The following is a 15883-nucleotide window of genomic DNA, read 5'->3' as shown; positions in this document are numbered from 1 at the left end:
ATCTGCCTGGAATCACTTTCAGAGGACCAGTCACACAGTGAAGGGAGCGGGGGTCTGGATTATGGGAACTACTTGCGGTGACAGCAGAGGAAATACGGCTCGTCTCTTTCCAGATGCCAGCTTAATAGGAAAGCACGTGTCCAGAGCAGAGCAAACGCACGAGCCATGAACGCACGCGAGAGGATGTGTGTGCCTGATGCCCGTGAAGCTGCAGGTGAGCGTGAGCGTTCAGAGAGCATGAGAGAGGCGAAGGCAGCTTACGGGCGCCGTGTCCACTGCCTTCCTTCACGGATGCGCAAAAGGAGAGCATCAGTCTGGCTTAGAGCCAGCCATCTCGTGCGCCTCTGAAAGTGAATGTGTCTCCCCAGTTTCTGGCGTGCCTTTTATTAGGACTGATTGACATAGAACTGTTTTACATTTTTATGCGTGTCAAGTCTAATGATACCTTTGGATCTGTTTTCTCCCGGTTCCAGAGGACCCGCTAAGCTCTCCCGGTGCACAAGTCCATGCACGCACGCACGCGCATGCGCGCCACGGGCTAACACAAAGTTGTCAAAGGAAATTCATTTACCAAGTTCTCCTTTGACTGTGTTCGGCGATTGTTTTGCCCTCTTTGGTTATCTTTGCTATTTCCTGAGAGACCAGAAGACACGTGTATCCTTCAAAATGTTACTGCCAGCACGTCACTCCTTCCTAGTCAATGCTCGGCACTTGTACCAGTGCTTGCAGACCGGGCCATACTCACCACCAAACTGATGATAGTGGCTAAGCCTCCACACTCCCAATGCAGCGGGCCTGGGTTCGATCCCTGGTCAGGGAACTAGATCCCACATCCCACAGCTACAGATCATCTGTGTGCCAAATAAGACCCAGGGCAACGGAACTGATAAACATTAAAGAAAAGCTTATGATGGTCTTTCAGAGCAGACACACCAATCAGGTTCTCATGAGGGAAGCGACCAACTCTCTTTGATGTTGTAATCAGGCTTGCTTGGTTATCAGTAAACGTACATACACATGACATCTATTTGCCTATTAAAATGACACCAAAATGTAAGCACAGCTTCCTTTCAGTAGGAAATGTGCTCCTTTATCCTCTTAATATCTGTTGATGCAGCCACCTGTGACTCTTCTCCCTCGTTCCTGTAGAGAAACCACCAGAAAGCCCCTCGGCTGCTCAGAACACAGGCAACAACTACCAAAGGAGAGGACAAAAGAAGTTTCCAGAAGTCCTACGAATCCCTGGTGGGTCCAATGAACTTCCTCCCTTCCTGGTCAGACGGGGCTCCTACCTGGGGTCCCCAGCCGTGGCACGGGTACAGTATGGCCGTGTGGTTCTCCATTGGCCCCTGGTCCAAGCAGACGTCTTTCGCCTTGTTGTTGCGAAGCTGTGGGAACAGGCCAGACAGGACCCGTCAGACCTTGTCTGGTGGAGAGACTGTTCCCCATCCACCACTCCACCCCGACTCGGTTCTGACTTCTTAATGCAGAGGCCACGAGACCTCCCCTCCACACCCGCACCCCCAAGTGAGGACCAAAGCTTGAATCTTGGAGGAGATCATTTAGCAAGAAAGACAGTCCTCCAGTGGGTGGTGTGGGCACTGACCCTCTGCCTGTGACCGCGCACCCCACCAAGCAAGTAATCGCTCATTTTCAGCATATGTGACATGTTAGCGAACATTATGGTGGTCATTTTGCAATACCACTCCAGTGTTCTTGCCTGGAGAATCCCAGGGATGGGGGAGCCTGGTGGGCTTCCATCTATGGGGTCACACAGAGTTGGACACGACTGAAGTGACTTAGCAGCAGCAGCAGCAGCAGCAAAGGTATCAAATTAACAAGTTGTACCATTTAAAGTGAAGTCGCTCAGTCGTGTCCGACTCTTTGCGACTTCATGGACTGTAGCCTACCAGACTCCTCCGTCCATGGGATTTTCCAGTCAAGAGTACTGGAGTGAATTGCCATTTCCCTCTCCAGGGATCTTCCCGACCCAGGGATTGAACCCAGGTCTCCTGTATTGTGGGCAGACACTTTACTGTGTGAACCAGACTTCCCTGTAGCTCAAACGGTAAAGAATCTGCTTCCTTTTTGTCTCACCTGGTAAAGAATACACCTGCAATGCTGGAGACCTGGGTTCGATCCCTGGGTTGGGACGATCCCCTGGAGAAGGGACAGGCTACCCACTCCAGTATTCTGGCCTGGAGAATTCCATGGACAGAGAAGCCTGGCGGGCTACAGTTCGTGGGGTCACCCAGAGTCGGACTGGATTGAGCGACTAACACACACAGGGCCCAAGGGCTGTGAAAACACATGTCTCCCACATTCATCTTGCACCTCCCACCAGATTCACTCAAGATGGCAACCTGGGGCGATCTGAGGTGGTTGTGACTGTTATTGTGGAGATTATACCACTTAAACTTATATAATATTAGCTTCCCTGGTGGTTCAGGCAGTAAAGAATCTGCCTGCAATGGGGAGACCCAAGTTGAATCCTTGAGTGGGGAAGATCCCCTGGAGAAGGGAATGGCAACCCACTCCAGTATTCTTGCCTGGAGAATCCCATGGACAGAGGAGCCTGGTGGGCTACAGTTCCACCAGAGGAGCCTGGTGGGCTACAGGGGTCACAAAGAGTAAGGACACGACTGAGCGATTAACACCTTCATATGTCAATTATAGGTCAATAAAGCTGGAGAGAGAGAGAAAGAAAAAGAACCCAGCTTGGGGAAAAAAAAATCAGTAGAGGAGAATTTTTTTGTAGCCTACTGGTTTCAAACCAGAGGAAAGGCAGCTTCTGATAGCTGAATATCACCCCTTTTCTCCTGGAACCAATTCCTTGTCTTAAATACTTGTGTTTGAAATACCTAGGAAGGATTCTCTTTTTCTTTCTTTTTAAAGAGAATCATTCTTTTAAACTCAAGATTCCAAAAGTCCATAAAGAGGGGTATAGAGAGAAGTGATGAATCAGACATTCCAAAGATGGTCCAAAGCAAGCACTCGTTAAAGAATGACAAAGCTAGCTTAGGAGACCACAGCGTAGCACCACAACTTTAGATCCTTTATATTAATAGATGCTTTAAGAAATGCTTGTTGCCAGTGCTTTCAGTGGTGTAAAGATTAACTATACGGAAAAACCCAGACAACTTCTGAGTAAAAGTGTAATTCAGAAGAGTTAGATTTTTGAAAGTGATGAAATTTTAGCAATACTTTTACACAGGCATTTTGCTTGTATTCTTCTCTTTTTTTGTATACAGAAGAGCAAGATGGTAGAAATGTCTAATGAAGTCTAACAAAGTTTTTAAAATAAGTAAAGTAAAAATTAGAGGTGATAAAATTAATGGAAAAATATTGTTTGGAGGACTGACAAAAGATATCCTATTTTTATAAATTTACACTGAATGGAAAGTTGGAAGGCTTCATGTTTAGCAATTATTTCCCTTTTTGAGAATTACTGATTTCCGCATTGAGATCTCAAGTGGTTTTATTACAGATTTGTAAGAGCTCTTTACATATTAAGAATATTAATGTTTTATGGCATATGTGTTCCATATAATGATGTCAGAATGCTAGTCTTTTACATTTTTTCCTGATGTTTTTGCAAACAAATCTATTGTGCAGTAACTTAATGAATGTTTTCTGAAGCTGGTAAGGGTTTGGTATTGTGCTAAATTTAACAAACACAAAGACTGAAAATACCAAAAGAGTACCTGCTCTGAAGGATGGGCTAAAGAGAGAGACAGAGATAGGAAGAGCTAGCACAGTAATTGAATTATGCCAGGGCAGCGAAGAGAATGCCCTCACCCCATCTGAGGCTTCAGAGACTAAGGGAGGTGACTCCTGAGCTAAATGTTAAAAAGGATTAAGTGAAAGAGATGCTAATGATGTTCTATTTTTCACTCGGGGCATGTCTACATGGATGTTAACTTTATGTTATTATGCTGCATGTGTTGTATTTATGTATACTTTATGTGTGCTCTATTTCATATAAATAATGCTTAAACGGAAAAAAAAAAGATGAGCAAAAATGAACTAGGGAGTAGAGGTTTTTCCATAGGAGTCAAGCACAGAATTTTGAGCAAGAGTTGGTGGCTTAATGTTTCTGTACACATCGAAGTGCCTGTGCATTGGGAAGGCAATATCTTACATGTATGAGTCAGGACATAACGTATTTGCATATCTTTCTTTTTACTTTTTTTTCCTTTTTATTGAAGTATGTTGTTCAGTCTCTAAGTCATGTCCAACTCTTTGCAACCCCACGAATTGCAGCACACCAGACTCCCCTGTCTTTTATTATCTCCCAGAGTTTGCTCGAACTCATGTCTGTGGAGTCGGTGATGCCATCCAACCACCTCATCCTCTGTCGCCCCCTTCTCCTCTTGCCCTCAGTCTTTCCCAGCATCAAGGTCTTTTCCAATGAGCTGGCTCTTCGCATCAGGTGGCCAAAGGATTGGAGTTCAGCTTTTACCGAAATATGTGTGCATGCTCAGTCACTTCAGTCATTTCTGATTCTTTGGGACCCCATAGACTGTAGCCCACCAGGCTCCTCTGCTGATGGGATTCTCCAGGCAAGAATATTAGGGTGGTTTGCCATTTCCTTCTCCAGGGAATCTTCCCAAACTATGGATCGAACCCATGTCTCTTAAGTCTCCTGCACTGGCAAGCAGGTTCTTTACCACTAGCGCCAACTGGGAAGCCTTACTGAAGAATAGTTAATTTAAAATGTCATTTTAGAGTCCATGTTTCCAATGCAGGGGGCATTGCCGCCTTCCCTGGTAGGGGAACTAAGATCCTGCATGCCACGGGCACTGCCAAAAAAAGTTTAAAAAAACCTTTAAATTAGAATTTTTTTTAAAAAATAGAAGTTACAAAAATGTGACTAAGAACAGGATATATACAGTTTACAGGATTAGAAAGCTTTTCAAAAAGCCTCCAAACAAGTGAGTTAAAAACTGAGGAAAGAGACTGGAGCATTAAAACCAGAAATAGTCAGTGGCCTACGGAAAAACACTCAAACAGAACTGTACATGAAAAACAAAATTAGAAAGTACACACAGAGTAGGTGGTCAGGCAAGGTTGTAGTGAAAAGAACCCACAGGAGTGTTAAATCAGAGTTGTCTAAATAATGCTAGATTTTGTTACCAGGCTAAATTTGACTCAGTTTGATTTCTTCCACTTAATACTGTCGTCCGTCTGAAATGTATTTCAGTACATGGTGGGCTCAGCAAGCAGAGGACTAACAGAGGCCAGGGCCCTGACATGTTAACACTGACCATAGCCGGGAATTGGCATTTGAAATAAGTTTTGTTTTTATCTTCATGTTTTCTGTATACTGTAGGTATTGAATTTATTACTTAAAAAAGATAGGAAAATTTGTAAAATCAAAAGCTTTCCCTCCTCCAAGAATCAGATTATGATCTCTATGTTACCTCTAAGACCATTCCAACCTTCAGTTCCAGAGATGTCCTTTACGCTCTGCTTCGTGTGAAATGTGCAGTGCACAGCCTGTGGGACGCTGCCCTAGCCTCCTAGCATTTTATCATTTTTATTGTTTCTCTTTTCGTAACTATTTTTCTCCTAATCATGAAATGATCATATAAACATTAGTGATAATTGAGAAAACGTGAGAAAACACTACATTACAAACTGCCTGTCCCCCGCATCGAAGTTTCACCCGCCACACTCTTGTCTTTGCTGTTCTTGTTTAGTCTCTAAGTCATGTCCAACTCTTTTGTGACCCCATGGACTGCAGCCCGCCAGGCTCCCCTGTTCATAGGGTTTCCCAGGCAAGAATACTGGAATGGGTTGCCATTTCATTCTCCGGAGGATCTTCCTGGGCCAGGGATTGAACCCACGTCTTCTGCATTGCCCAGGCAGATTCTTTACTACTAATCTAAAAGAGTGGCTCATCTAATTTCATAATCCTGACTTTTTTCTCTTAAGGTTTATATTATCAATATTTTTCTTGCATCAAACTTTTGTATACATCTTTTGAAATGCTGCAAACTATTGCAAACTACAATTTAACTAACCTTCAAGTTAAATTCAAATTTTTGATCGAGGAAACAAAAATCCCTGAGATGAACTTGCAAATCTTTGTCCTCATTTCAGATTATTTGCTTGGGATAAGAGTGGAGAGGAAGTGTGACTATCATTAAGCCTTTAATACATGTGGTTCAAATTGCTTTTTAAAAAGCTTGTTTCAATTTGCACTCTCATCAGAGGATCTGTGGTTTTCATATTATCAAGACCTGGCTGGCAAAGCACCAACAGATATTCCAAAAATGAATCTTTGTTCTTTTGGTATAAGACAAAAAGCTACCTCAGTGTATTTTATTTTTTACCCCAGTGTATTTTAAATTTTGTTTTTAATTTCGTTGGTTATGAAACAAATATAAAAATTTCACCCACTTGTATTTTCTCTTGTACTTTGTCTCTTTTTCTTTGGGGATGTTTTCTCATTTAAACAAAAAATTTCATTTAAAGTCTATTTGTGGAGTTCATTATACATTAATGATATTATCTATTCATCTATCGCATTTATGATATACAGATTTCCACCTTGGCATATTATTTCTCCATTCACGTGATATATAGGTTATTTTAATATTTATGAGCCCATATCAAATGTCGTTTTCCTTTGCATTTTCTTCCATAGCTTTCATCTTAGAAAGCCCTTCCCCTTTAAGAGTTCAGATTCATATCTATTTCTGGATGGTTCCATTATGGTTTCTTTTCTTTCACTTATTGCTTATAGTCCATCTGAAATATACTTTGGGATTTGCTTTAAGAATCTAAATTGTTCTCTTTTCCAAAGAGCTGGGTGATTTACCCAATTGTCTTATGAATAATCCTTTCACCGCCCACCGTTTTTCCATGTGATCTTTATGTTTGATCTTTGAAAACCAAAAACAAAAAGAAACATGTTTTTATTTTAAGGAAGACAAGGCAGTGTGCGCCTATTAATAGCTAGTAGGACGTGCCAGGTACTGTTCTAAGAAGTCTGTAAATGGCATCTTGTTTTTCATCTTCCCAACAACCCCAACCCAACCACCAGTAGGTACTTTCACACCCTCATTTTACAGATGAGGGGACAGATGCTAAAAGAAGCCACTCGGGCTTGAATCCATTAGACTGGCTCTAGATCTTCCTGTGTCCCCAACCACTACACTTATGGGCGTGCACACTCAGTTGCTCAGACTTATCCATCTTTTTACGACCCCATGGACTGTAGCCGAACAGGCTCCTCTGTCCATGAGAGTCTCCAGGAAAGAATACTAGGGTGGGTAGCCATTTCCTCCCCTAGGGGAGCTTCCTGACCCAGGGATCAAACCCATGTCTCTTGCAGCTCCTGCATTGGCAGGTGAACTCTTTACCACTGAGCCACCTTGGAAGCCCCATAATGAGCAAGCTCTGCATCCAGATTCCAGCTCGGAAGGGACACTTTGCACTTTGATGATTTAACCTGGGGCTGACTTAATTCCTCCAAAATGTTTCTCCGATAAAATAGAAAAATGCACAACTGTAGAAAAAGGAAATGCTCTAAGCCCATGAGGGTTTTCTCAGCTTCAGGACTTCCAGGGAGCCCTGGGAAGAAACCCAAATGCAGAGCTAGTGGGGCATCTGTGCTGGGTCCAGAGCACCCGGCTCCCTGAGCTCTGATCATAGTCTGTGTCACCAATCCTTCATCCAAAAACACAGGGCAGATGCCCCAGGGCTCACCTACATGCACGTTGTCAGCAGTGCTGCTTACAATATTAAAAAAACAACAACAGAAATGTCTATGTTTTCAAGCAAAACATAGCCATACCAATAGGTACCATCTTATACACCCATTGATAGGGTTGCATAAAAAGGCTTAACTACACAGGAAAATATTGTCTTGTTAGTAACATTTCAAATTATGGGGCACTGTGGACAGCCTGGTTTTAGTTTAAAACATATATTTTAAAATACCATCTTATACAGCCATTAATAATGTTGCAGAAAAGCGCTTAAGGATACAGGAAAATATTCTCTATTATTAGTAACATTTCAAATTATAAGGCATTGTGGACAGCCTGGTTTTAGTTTAAAACATATATATATATATTTTAATACCATCTTATACAGCCATTAACAATGTTGCAGAAAAATGCTTAAGGACACAGGAAAATATTCTCTATTATTAGTAACATTTCAAATTATAAGGCATTGTGGACAGTCTGGTTTTAGTTAAAAAAATATATATATATACATATACCAATACAAATAGATGTGTATATAAAAAGTATATGTATAAACCTGGCAGGCTACAGTCCATGGGGTTGCAAAGAGTTGGACACAACTGAGCACACACACACACACATATATAAAAATAAATATTTTTAGGAAAAAGATATACACACATGTAACAAATCAGACCATACATCCAAATGTGCACATTATCTTTGGGATTAGAATGCTTAAGTCTAGTCCTGGCTCCATGATTTACAAGCTATGAGACTTTAGATAATGTACTTAAAGTCTCTAAGTCTCAGTGTCCCTATCAATAAGATGGAAATAACGCTGCTACCTGATAAAGTGAGGATGATTGAACTCACACGTGAAAAACACTTAGAACAGTACCGGCACATTTTACGTGTTCACTGCTATTGTTGCTATTTTCAAAATGCAGATTTATGGCATTTGTACTAGAGAAAGGTCGATCTGTTTTAATGTTCAGAAAAGTGACGTTGTCTCAGCATAGAAACTCTGAGAAGAGCATCTGTATCCTTCTGTGGCAGCAAGTGACTCCGGTGCACAAGGCAGTGGCCCTGGACAGACAGGTCTAATCTCCGTCTCTCTGTACCCCCAACTTGCCGCTCAGCGGCTCAGCACAGGTCCCATGGCACCTCACAATGCCCTAAACAGAATTTATGGTCCACTCCACACCACAGGCCAGACGATGGCCCACGTCCCCATTGCGACATTTATTACATATGTCTCGCCAGCAGTTGGTGGGCCTTCCCTGGTGGCTCAGTGGTAAAGAATCTGCCTGCAATGCAGAAGACAAAGAGATGAGGGTTCGGTCCCTGGGCTGGGAAGTGAAGTGAAGTGAAGTCGCTCAGTTGTGTCCGACTCTTTGACACCAGGCTCCTCCATCCATGGGATTCTCCAGGCAAGAATATTGGAGTGGGTTGCCATTTCCTTCTCCAAAGATCCCCTGAAGAAGGAAATGGCAACCTACTCCAATACTTTTGCCTGGGGAATTCCATGGACAGAGGATCCTGGAGGGCTACAGTCTGGGGGGATCACAAACAGTCGGATGTGACTGAACACGCACGCACAATTTACAATTCATTCATACCAGCTAGTGACAGCCTTGCTGTGAAGGCTGGCACCTCTAAAAAAACTAACCACTGAATGACTTTGTCATTCACCCCCAGCCAAATGATCCACAGCCCCCTGCACAGCCATCCGAGTCGAGAGCAAGTGTGGTCTTCATTACCTCCCCGTAGGCGACGGTGTTATTGTATCTTCTCATTTCTGGGTAGACGTGGTCCAGATACCACTGGAAATTCTTACACTTTAAACTTTTCCTTAAGGCTCTTCTTTCGGAGACATCGCCAATGTCAATTCCTGGATTCTGAAAGTAAGCAAAGGGTTTAGTGATTGGGAGGCTCTGGCCAGAGCACAGGACGGGCAGTGTCACCTTCAGGGAAACCATCAGAGAGAAATCTGAAGCCCATACATGATTCTTTAGCCCTGAGCTAGCCAGTACTGTCCCCCTGGGCACAGTATGCAGCCCCCCAAGCCAGCCTTCCTCATCGCCGTGAAAAGAATCCTGCAACACACAGATACTGACGACCTGCCTTCCCAGCTCCATCTCTGCCATTTCTTCAGTGACTCTCAGACCCAATTATCACAGGAATTATTTGATTAAGACGAGAAAAGAAATGCCTATAACCACCTCCTGCCTTCCTTTATTGTACATGTGTAATTCCCCCTTCCCCCCTTTGCAGGCTCTTTGTGAAGTTCATTATATGCAGATGTGAAAATAATTTTCCATTGCAAAGCTTGTAATGATGTTCTAATGAATAATTCACTCTGCTTTTACAGAAATGAACCTGTAATGGGCTGCTGTGTGCTGACAGGGGAAAATAAAGTAGCTGAAATACGACTCCAGTGTCAGCCACAAGACGGCTCTGACCCGGTAGAGACAGGATACCCTCTTCACTATGACGGGCAGCCAAGCAGCACTTTAGAGCAAGAGTAGAAGAGTTTAAATGATTTCATTAAGATTTCTTCTTTGGCAGCCGAACAGGGATTTTTAAAAGAAAAGTCCCTTTAAATGTCAAACTTATTAACATTCAAAGGCAAACCTGGCAGTGATATTTTAACTCTTTAATATACTTAGCAAGATTAATGAGGATGGTCATTTGTGAAAAGCCAGGTAGGGAACACTGGAGTTAGGGACCTAAGGTGGTTTGTAATGGTGGAGAAAGCATTGGGAGACCAGCCTTGAGTTCTTCTGACCCGAAGTCACATCCCCATCCTAGGTCACTGCTCTCATCTCAAACAAGAAAAATAACAACACTTGTTCCACTGATGTCACAGGGTGGTGGGCAGAGCTGAACGAAGACACCATTTCACATCCCTGCCCTGTCATGTGCTGGGTGTAGGACCTTAAGCAAATCAATTTAACTCGCCAGAGTTGCGGTTTACCCATCTGTAAAATGGACATCATAACAGGTTCACATCAAACTAGCAGTTACTGAACACAGCATTTGTCATGCTCTGCTTTAAGGCTCACTTTTATCTTCCCAGGAGCCCTATGAGATCAAGGTTAACAGTCTTGACTCTATAGATGAGGACATCAGGGCAGGTAGTTCCTCTGTCACGAGGTTGTTATGAGAGGTACATGAGATATTGCAAATAAGAACCTTAGTGAGTGCCTGGGACAGTATAGGGGCTCAGCAAAGGTTGCTATTTTACACAATAATGCAGAAAATCACTTCTACCTTAATGGCTATAAAGTGCCATGTGGCCGGAAGGGGGTTTTCAGTGCTTTAGAACATTATTTTAATAATTGTAACAACAATGATAAAAAATCCTTCACTTTTATCCTGTTTATCCACAAACCCAGACTCAACTGCACTTCTGTTGTCTGGGGTTGCAGCCTCCTGAAGCACAGGGGCTGCCATTTCTCAGTGGGGACAAATCCATGGCTCGGACACCTATAGGAGCTCCAGCTGAACAGATAAACCTGACTATGGCTGAGAGTACAGGTCACCAAACTGGGCTATGGAGGACAAAAGTGCTCGCCAACATTTCACATCCTGTGCCAGGCATTGCTCCAAGTACATCACATGTCCTTAGCTTTAGTACTTAATCCTCAGGTTAGGTACTTACAATTTAGTTCTCACAATCGACCTAAAGGAAGGAGGGCTTGCTATAATCGCCATTTGATAACTGTGGAACCTAAGCTATAGAGGTGATAATTAGATTTGTTCAACATGTCATAATTACAAGCGGCAAGGCTTGGATTCCAAACAAGCCCGTGTACAACTGCCGTACAAGACCTCTGTGGGGCTGTGGCAATGGGAATTTTCCTAGACTATATTCTGGGCGGAATATGGAAAAGAACTGAAGAGCCGTGAAAACAAGGATCCAGCGTGCAGTAGGGACCTACATCATGGGGCAGCTGGAGCTCTGTGGGAACTGAGAGTGGATGATGGAGTCTGGTGCCAAAAACTGGGCTAGGATCTTCTAGACACAGTGCACCCTCAGGAGCAGGTCTTGACACTCAGTGTCAAGATGAATATAACGAGACTGGAATTAACACACTATGATCCTTCTAATCTCTGTAAATGGATTTAGAGATTTCCATTGTGCCAATCCCCATGTAAAGCAGGGGTTCTAAAACCTGGAGGTCTGTGAGCCACCTTAAAGTGTATTTATAATCCTGCAAGGGTGAGCATCTTTCTGGGGAGGAAGCATTGGCTTGGTAAAGGGATCAGTGACTGGTCAAGCACAAGGTCAGTGTTCTAGGGTGATGGGGAAGGTTCTACCTCTAGCGGCAGATTCCATGCTATGTACACGTGAGACTTGTAGTCGTCCATCCAGACTTCGGCAACCCGTAGAGCATTCCTCTTGGTGTAGAAGCCGATGTTACTGTTGTATGGTTTCTTCTTCCTCTCGATGTGGGCCACCCGTGAGCAAGGCAGGACCTCCATGCTGCCCCCACACAGCCACACCTGCGGGGGTAAGGACTTCATGAACTCAACAGAGAAATCCCCAAAGACCACTGCTTCCCCCCACCCTCAACTTGAAAGCAGCAGGTCAGGAGACAGCATGAGTGAGAAATGTATTTTATTATATAAAGCCACTGAGATTTCAGGGTTGGTTTGTTACTGCAGCAGAGCTTAACCTCACCTGACTAAAACTGGTAGAAAAAAAAAGGTTTGGAGGAATTTCTCTTATAGATACAGCAGCTCAGAATATTAAAATCTATCTCTTCCTAAGATATACCCATACACGTGAGATGCCCCTGGTGACATGGGTTTTCTGAATTTCCCAGTAGAGCACAATTGGCACCCATGAAGGTTTTCTTTCCAATCTGAAGTTGTGTCCTATAGAACTATAAGGGAAAATTCAAACTAAAATAACAGACCATCTTTATTCATAGAAGCACAAAGTGTACAAAGGTCTAATTCTACATTATCAACATGCTCTATTTTGGAGTCTCTTAAGAGCACAGATGCCCAGCCTTCTGGAAGCATCCACCCCAGTGCCATCATATACAGGTGGCACTTCTGGCTGGAATATTTAAGTGGAAGGCTGAAATGTTAATTGCCTTTAGGAGATGCAGAAGCCCAAGGAGGTGACAACTTGCCATCTTCTTCAGGGGCACAGCAGGCTTCCAGGATCAAATGGCCCTGCTCCCAGAGGAAAATGGGACCATCTGACTTCTCTTGGTCCCAAGCAGGACAAACAAAACATTTACAATTGTCAAGAAAGACTAATTTGTTGGGGCTTCCCTGGTGGTCCAGTGGTTAGGAATCTCCCTGCCAGTGCAGGGGACACAGCTTAAGTCTCTAGTCTGGAAAGAGTCCGCATGCTGAAGAGCAACTAAGCCTGTGTGCACAACTAGTAAGCCGATGCACCCCCGAGCCCGTGCTGGGCAACAGAAACCACCGCAAGGAGAAGGCTGAGCGCCAAAACTAGAGTTGGCCCCGCTCGCCGCAACTAGAGAAAGCCCTCGTGCAGAGAGGAAGACCCAGTGAAGCCAAAAATAAAATAAATAAATTTTTTTTTTAAAAGAAGGACTAATTTGTAAAAATGAACTTCCTGGTACTGATGAAGGAGAAGAGGAAGAAGAGACAGAGATGTTTCAGGGATCCGTGAGACTCTCGTATACTCTCTGTGAGTGAGAGTGCCCATGAGTGTTTGAGGTCAGCACAGACCCACCTCAAGTTCTTCTACCTATAGTTTCCCCAACTCCCTCCGTGAGGATACCGGGAACTTCTTGAGTGTTTGCACACCTCCTCTGGGCCTTTATTGATTGAATTTAGTGGCAAATGCATGCAAGTGTGTGTGTGTGCTTGTGCACGTGCTTCTGTTTCTATACGCAACCTTTGGCTACCCCACAGAGAAATGATACAGATGGAAAACTCTCACCATAATCAAGAATCCTCACCCTGCCTGTTTCTTCAAGGAGGAGACTGGGGGCTAAGAGACTGTAGATGCTGGGTGGTCCAGACTAGTTTGATTGTGACCTGACAACTAGACGCTCCCATGAGATGGGACAGACCCAGCTGCTGGCAGTAGAAGAAGTCAAGTCAGGGAAGTAAAATATGGCAAGAAGTCTGTGAGGGGAATTAGGGCAAGAGACCTTATGTGGTAAAAGAAGGTGGCTGAATTTCCAGGAGTGGGCAATACACAAACACACAGAATTCCAGGATATGTAACCCTGGACAGTTTCAAGATTCTGTGAATGAATGAAAAGACATCCCATGTATACAGATTCGAAGACTTAATATAATTAAGTTAGCAGTACTTCCCAAAAGGATTTAAATAGTCAACACAAAATCTTTATTAAAAAAAAAAAACCAATGGCTTCTTGGCAGAAATTAACAAACTGGTTCTAAATTTCATACAGAAATACAAGGGGCCCAAAATAATCTAGAAGAGAACAAACTTGGAGGACTTCCACTTCTGATCTCAAAATTTATCACAGAGCTACCATAATCAGGACAGTGTGGCACGGCGAAGAGGAAGACACACAGATCAACAGAACAGAATCCACTGAGAGTCCAGAAATAAACCCTCACATCTGTGGTTAGCACCAAGACAATCCAGTGGGGGAAAAATGGTTTTACAAAAACTGTTCCGGGACAACATGCAAAACAGTGATTTTGGACCACGACCTCGTAACATATACAAAAATTAACTCAAAATGGGAACTTCCCTGGTGGTCCAGTGGCTCAGACTTGGCAGTCCCAATGCAGGAGACCTGGGTTTGATCCCTGGTTAGGGAACTAGATCCCACATGCTGCAGCTAAGAATTTGCTTGGCACCACTAAAAGATACTGTATGCCACAATTAAAATCTATTGCATGCTGCCATGAAGACCGACGATCCTATGTGCTGCAGCTAAGACCAGGTACAGCCAAATGCACTGTTTGCTTGTCTGACTTATATTCGGCAAAGGTATTTTGAGACTGATCTTTATAGTTGTATATATCAATAGTTTGGGCTTCCCTGGTGGCTCAGATGGTGAAGAATCCACCTGCAATGCAAGAGACCTGGGTTTGATCCCTGGTTGGGACGACACCCTGGAGAAGAGAACAGCTACCCACTCCAATATCCTGGCCTGGAGGATTCCATGGACTGTACAGTCCATGGGGTCGCAAAGAGTCGGACACGACTGAGCACCTTTCACTCCACTTCACTTCATATCAAGAGTTTACTCCTTTTTATTGTTGAGTCATATTCCCTTGTATGGATATACTAGAGTTTTTTCCCATTTATCTCTTGATAGTTGTTCTGAGTTTAGTTACACTACAAAGAAAGCTGCTGTGGACATTATAAAACAAACAAATCAGTAAATAAATACTTAAAAAATTAACTCAAAATGGATCAAAGACCTAAATGTAAGAGCCAAAACTATACAACTCTTGAAAGAAAACATGAGTAAATTTCCATGACCTAGGATTAGGCAAAGATTTATCAACTGATGAATGGATAAACAAATTACAGTACATTCGTACAACGGAATATTATTTAACAATAAAAATAAAATTTAGACACATGCTACAACATGGAAGAACTCTGACATTATGTAAGTGAAACAGCTGGTCACAAAGGACTGTATATTATTTGATTCCGTTTATACGAAATGTCCAGTAAAAGAAAATCCACAGAGACAGAAAAAATCGATGGTTGCCAAGGGCTGCAGGTAGGGTCACAGGATTAGAGTGACTGCTAGTGGATACGGAGTTTCCTTTTAGGGTGATGAAAATGTTCTAATATTGATTATAGCGAATACTGCAAAACTTTTTGAATCTACTAAAAACCAATGAATTGGACACTTTAAGTGGGTGAACTCTAACAGGATGTGAATATCTCAACAAAGCTGTAACAAAAATAGATAAACGAACGTATACACAGAGAGATGGGGAAAAGCAGAGTCAAGGGATGGATTCCAGTTTGGGGAGGGGTCGCAAAGAGTCAGACACGACTGAACGACTTTTACTTTCACTTTTCAGGAGGACTGGAAAAAGCAAGGCTGAGCCTGGTGAAGATCTCAGATGGTTGACTTCTTCTTAGCATCATGTTTTCATCTTTTATCCATGCTGCAATGAATTGCTGCATTGCTTTATACAGCAGAATACTATTCCATTGTACAGATGTCCTACATTTTGTT

General features: G+C 43.1%; 1 protein-coding gene across 2 annotated transcripts in view; it reads right to left on the bottom strand.

The window, feature by feature from the left end:
• GALNT17 (polypeptide N-acetylgalactosaminyltransferase 17) overlaps positions 1 to 15883 on the bottom strand; it is a 440942-nt gene that overhangs the window by 14206 nt on the left and 410853 nt on the right. For both annotated transcript variants that reach the window (XM_055409983.2, XM_088832981.1), the window contains exons 7-9: positions 12027 to 12212; positions 9464 to 9601; positions 1293 to 1388 (exon numbers count right to left, since the gene is read on the bottom strand). In XM_055409983.2, the coding sequence (XP_055265958.1) occupies positions 1293 to 1388; positions 9464 to 9601; positions 12027 to 12212 (420 nt within the window). The remainder of the gene's footprint in view (positions 1 to 1292; positions 1389 to 9463; positions 9602 to 12026; positions 12213 to 15883) is intronic.

This window comes from Moschus berezovskii, chromosome 27 (genome assembly GCF_049115385.1).
Source record: "Moschus berezovskii isolate FMDL1 chromosome 27, NW_MosBer_1.0, whole genome shotgun sequence".
Taxonomy (NCBI): Eukaryota; Metazoa; Chordata; class Mammalia; order Artiodactyla; family Moschidae; genus Moschus; species Moschus berezovskii.
The sequence above is the reverse complement of the archived record's forward strand: the minus strand, read 5'-3'. Positions and strand labels throughout refer to the sequence as shown.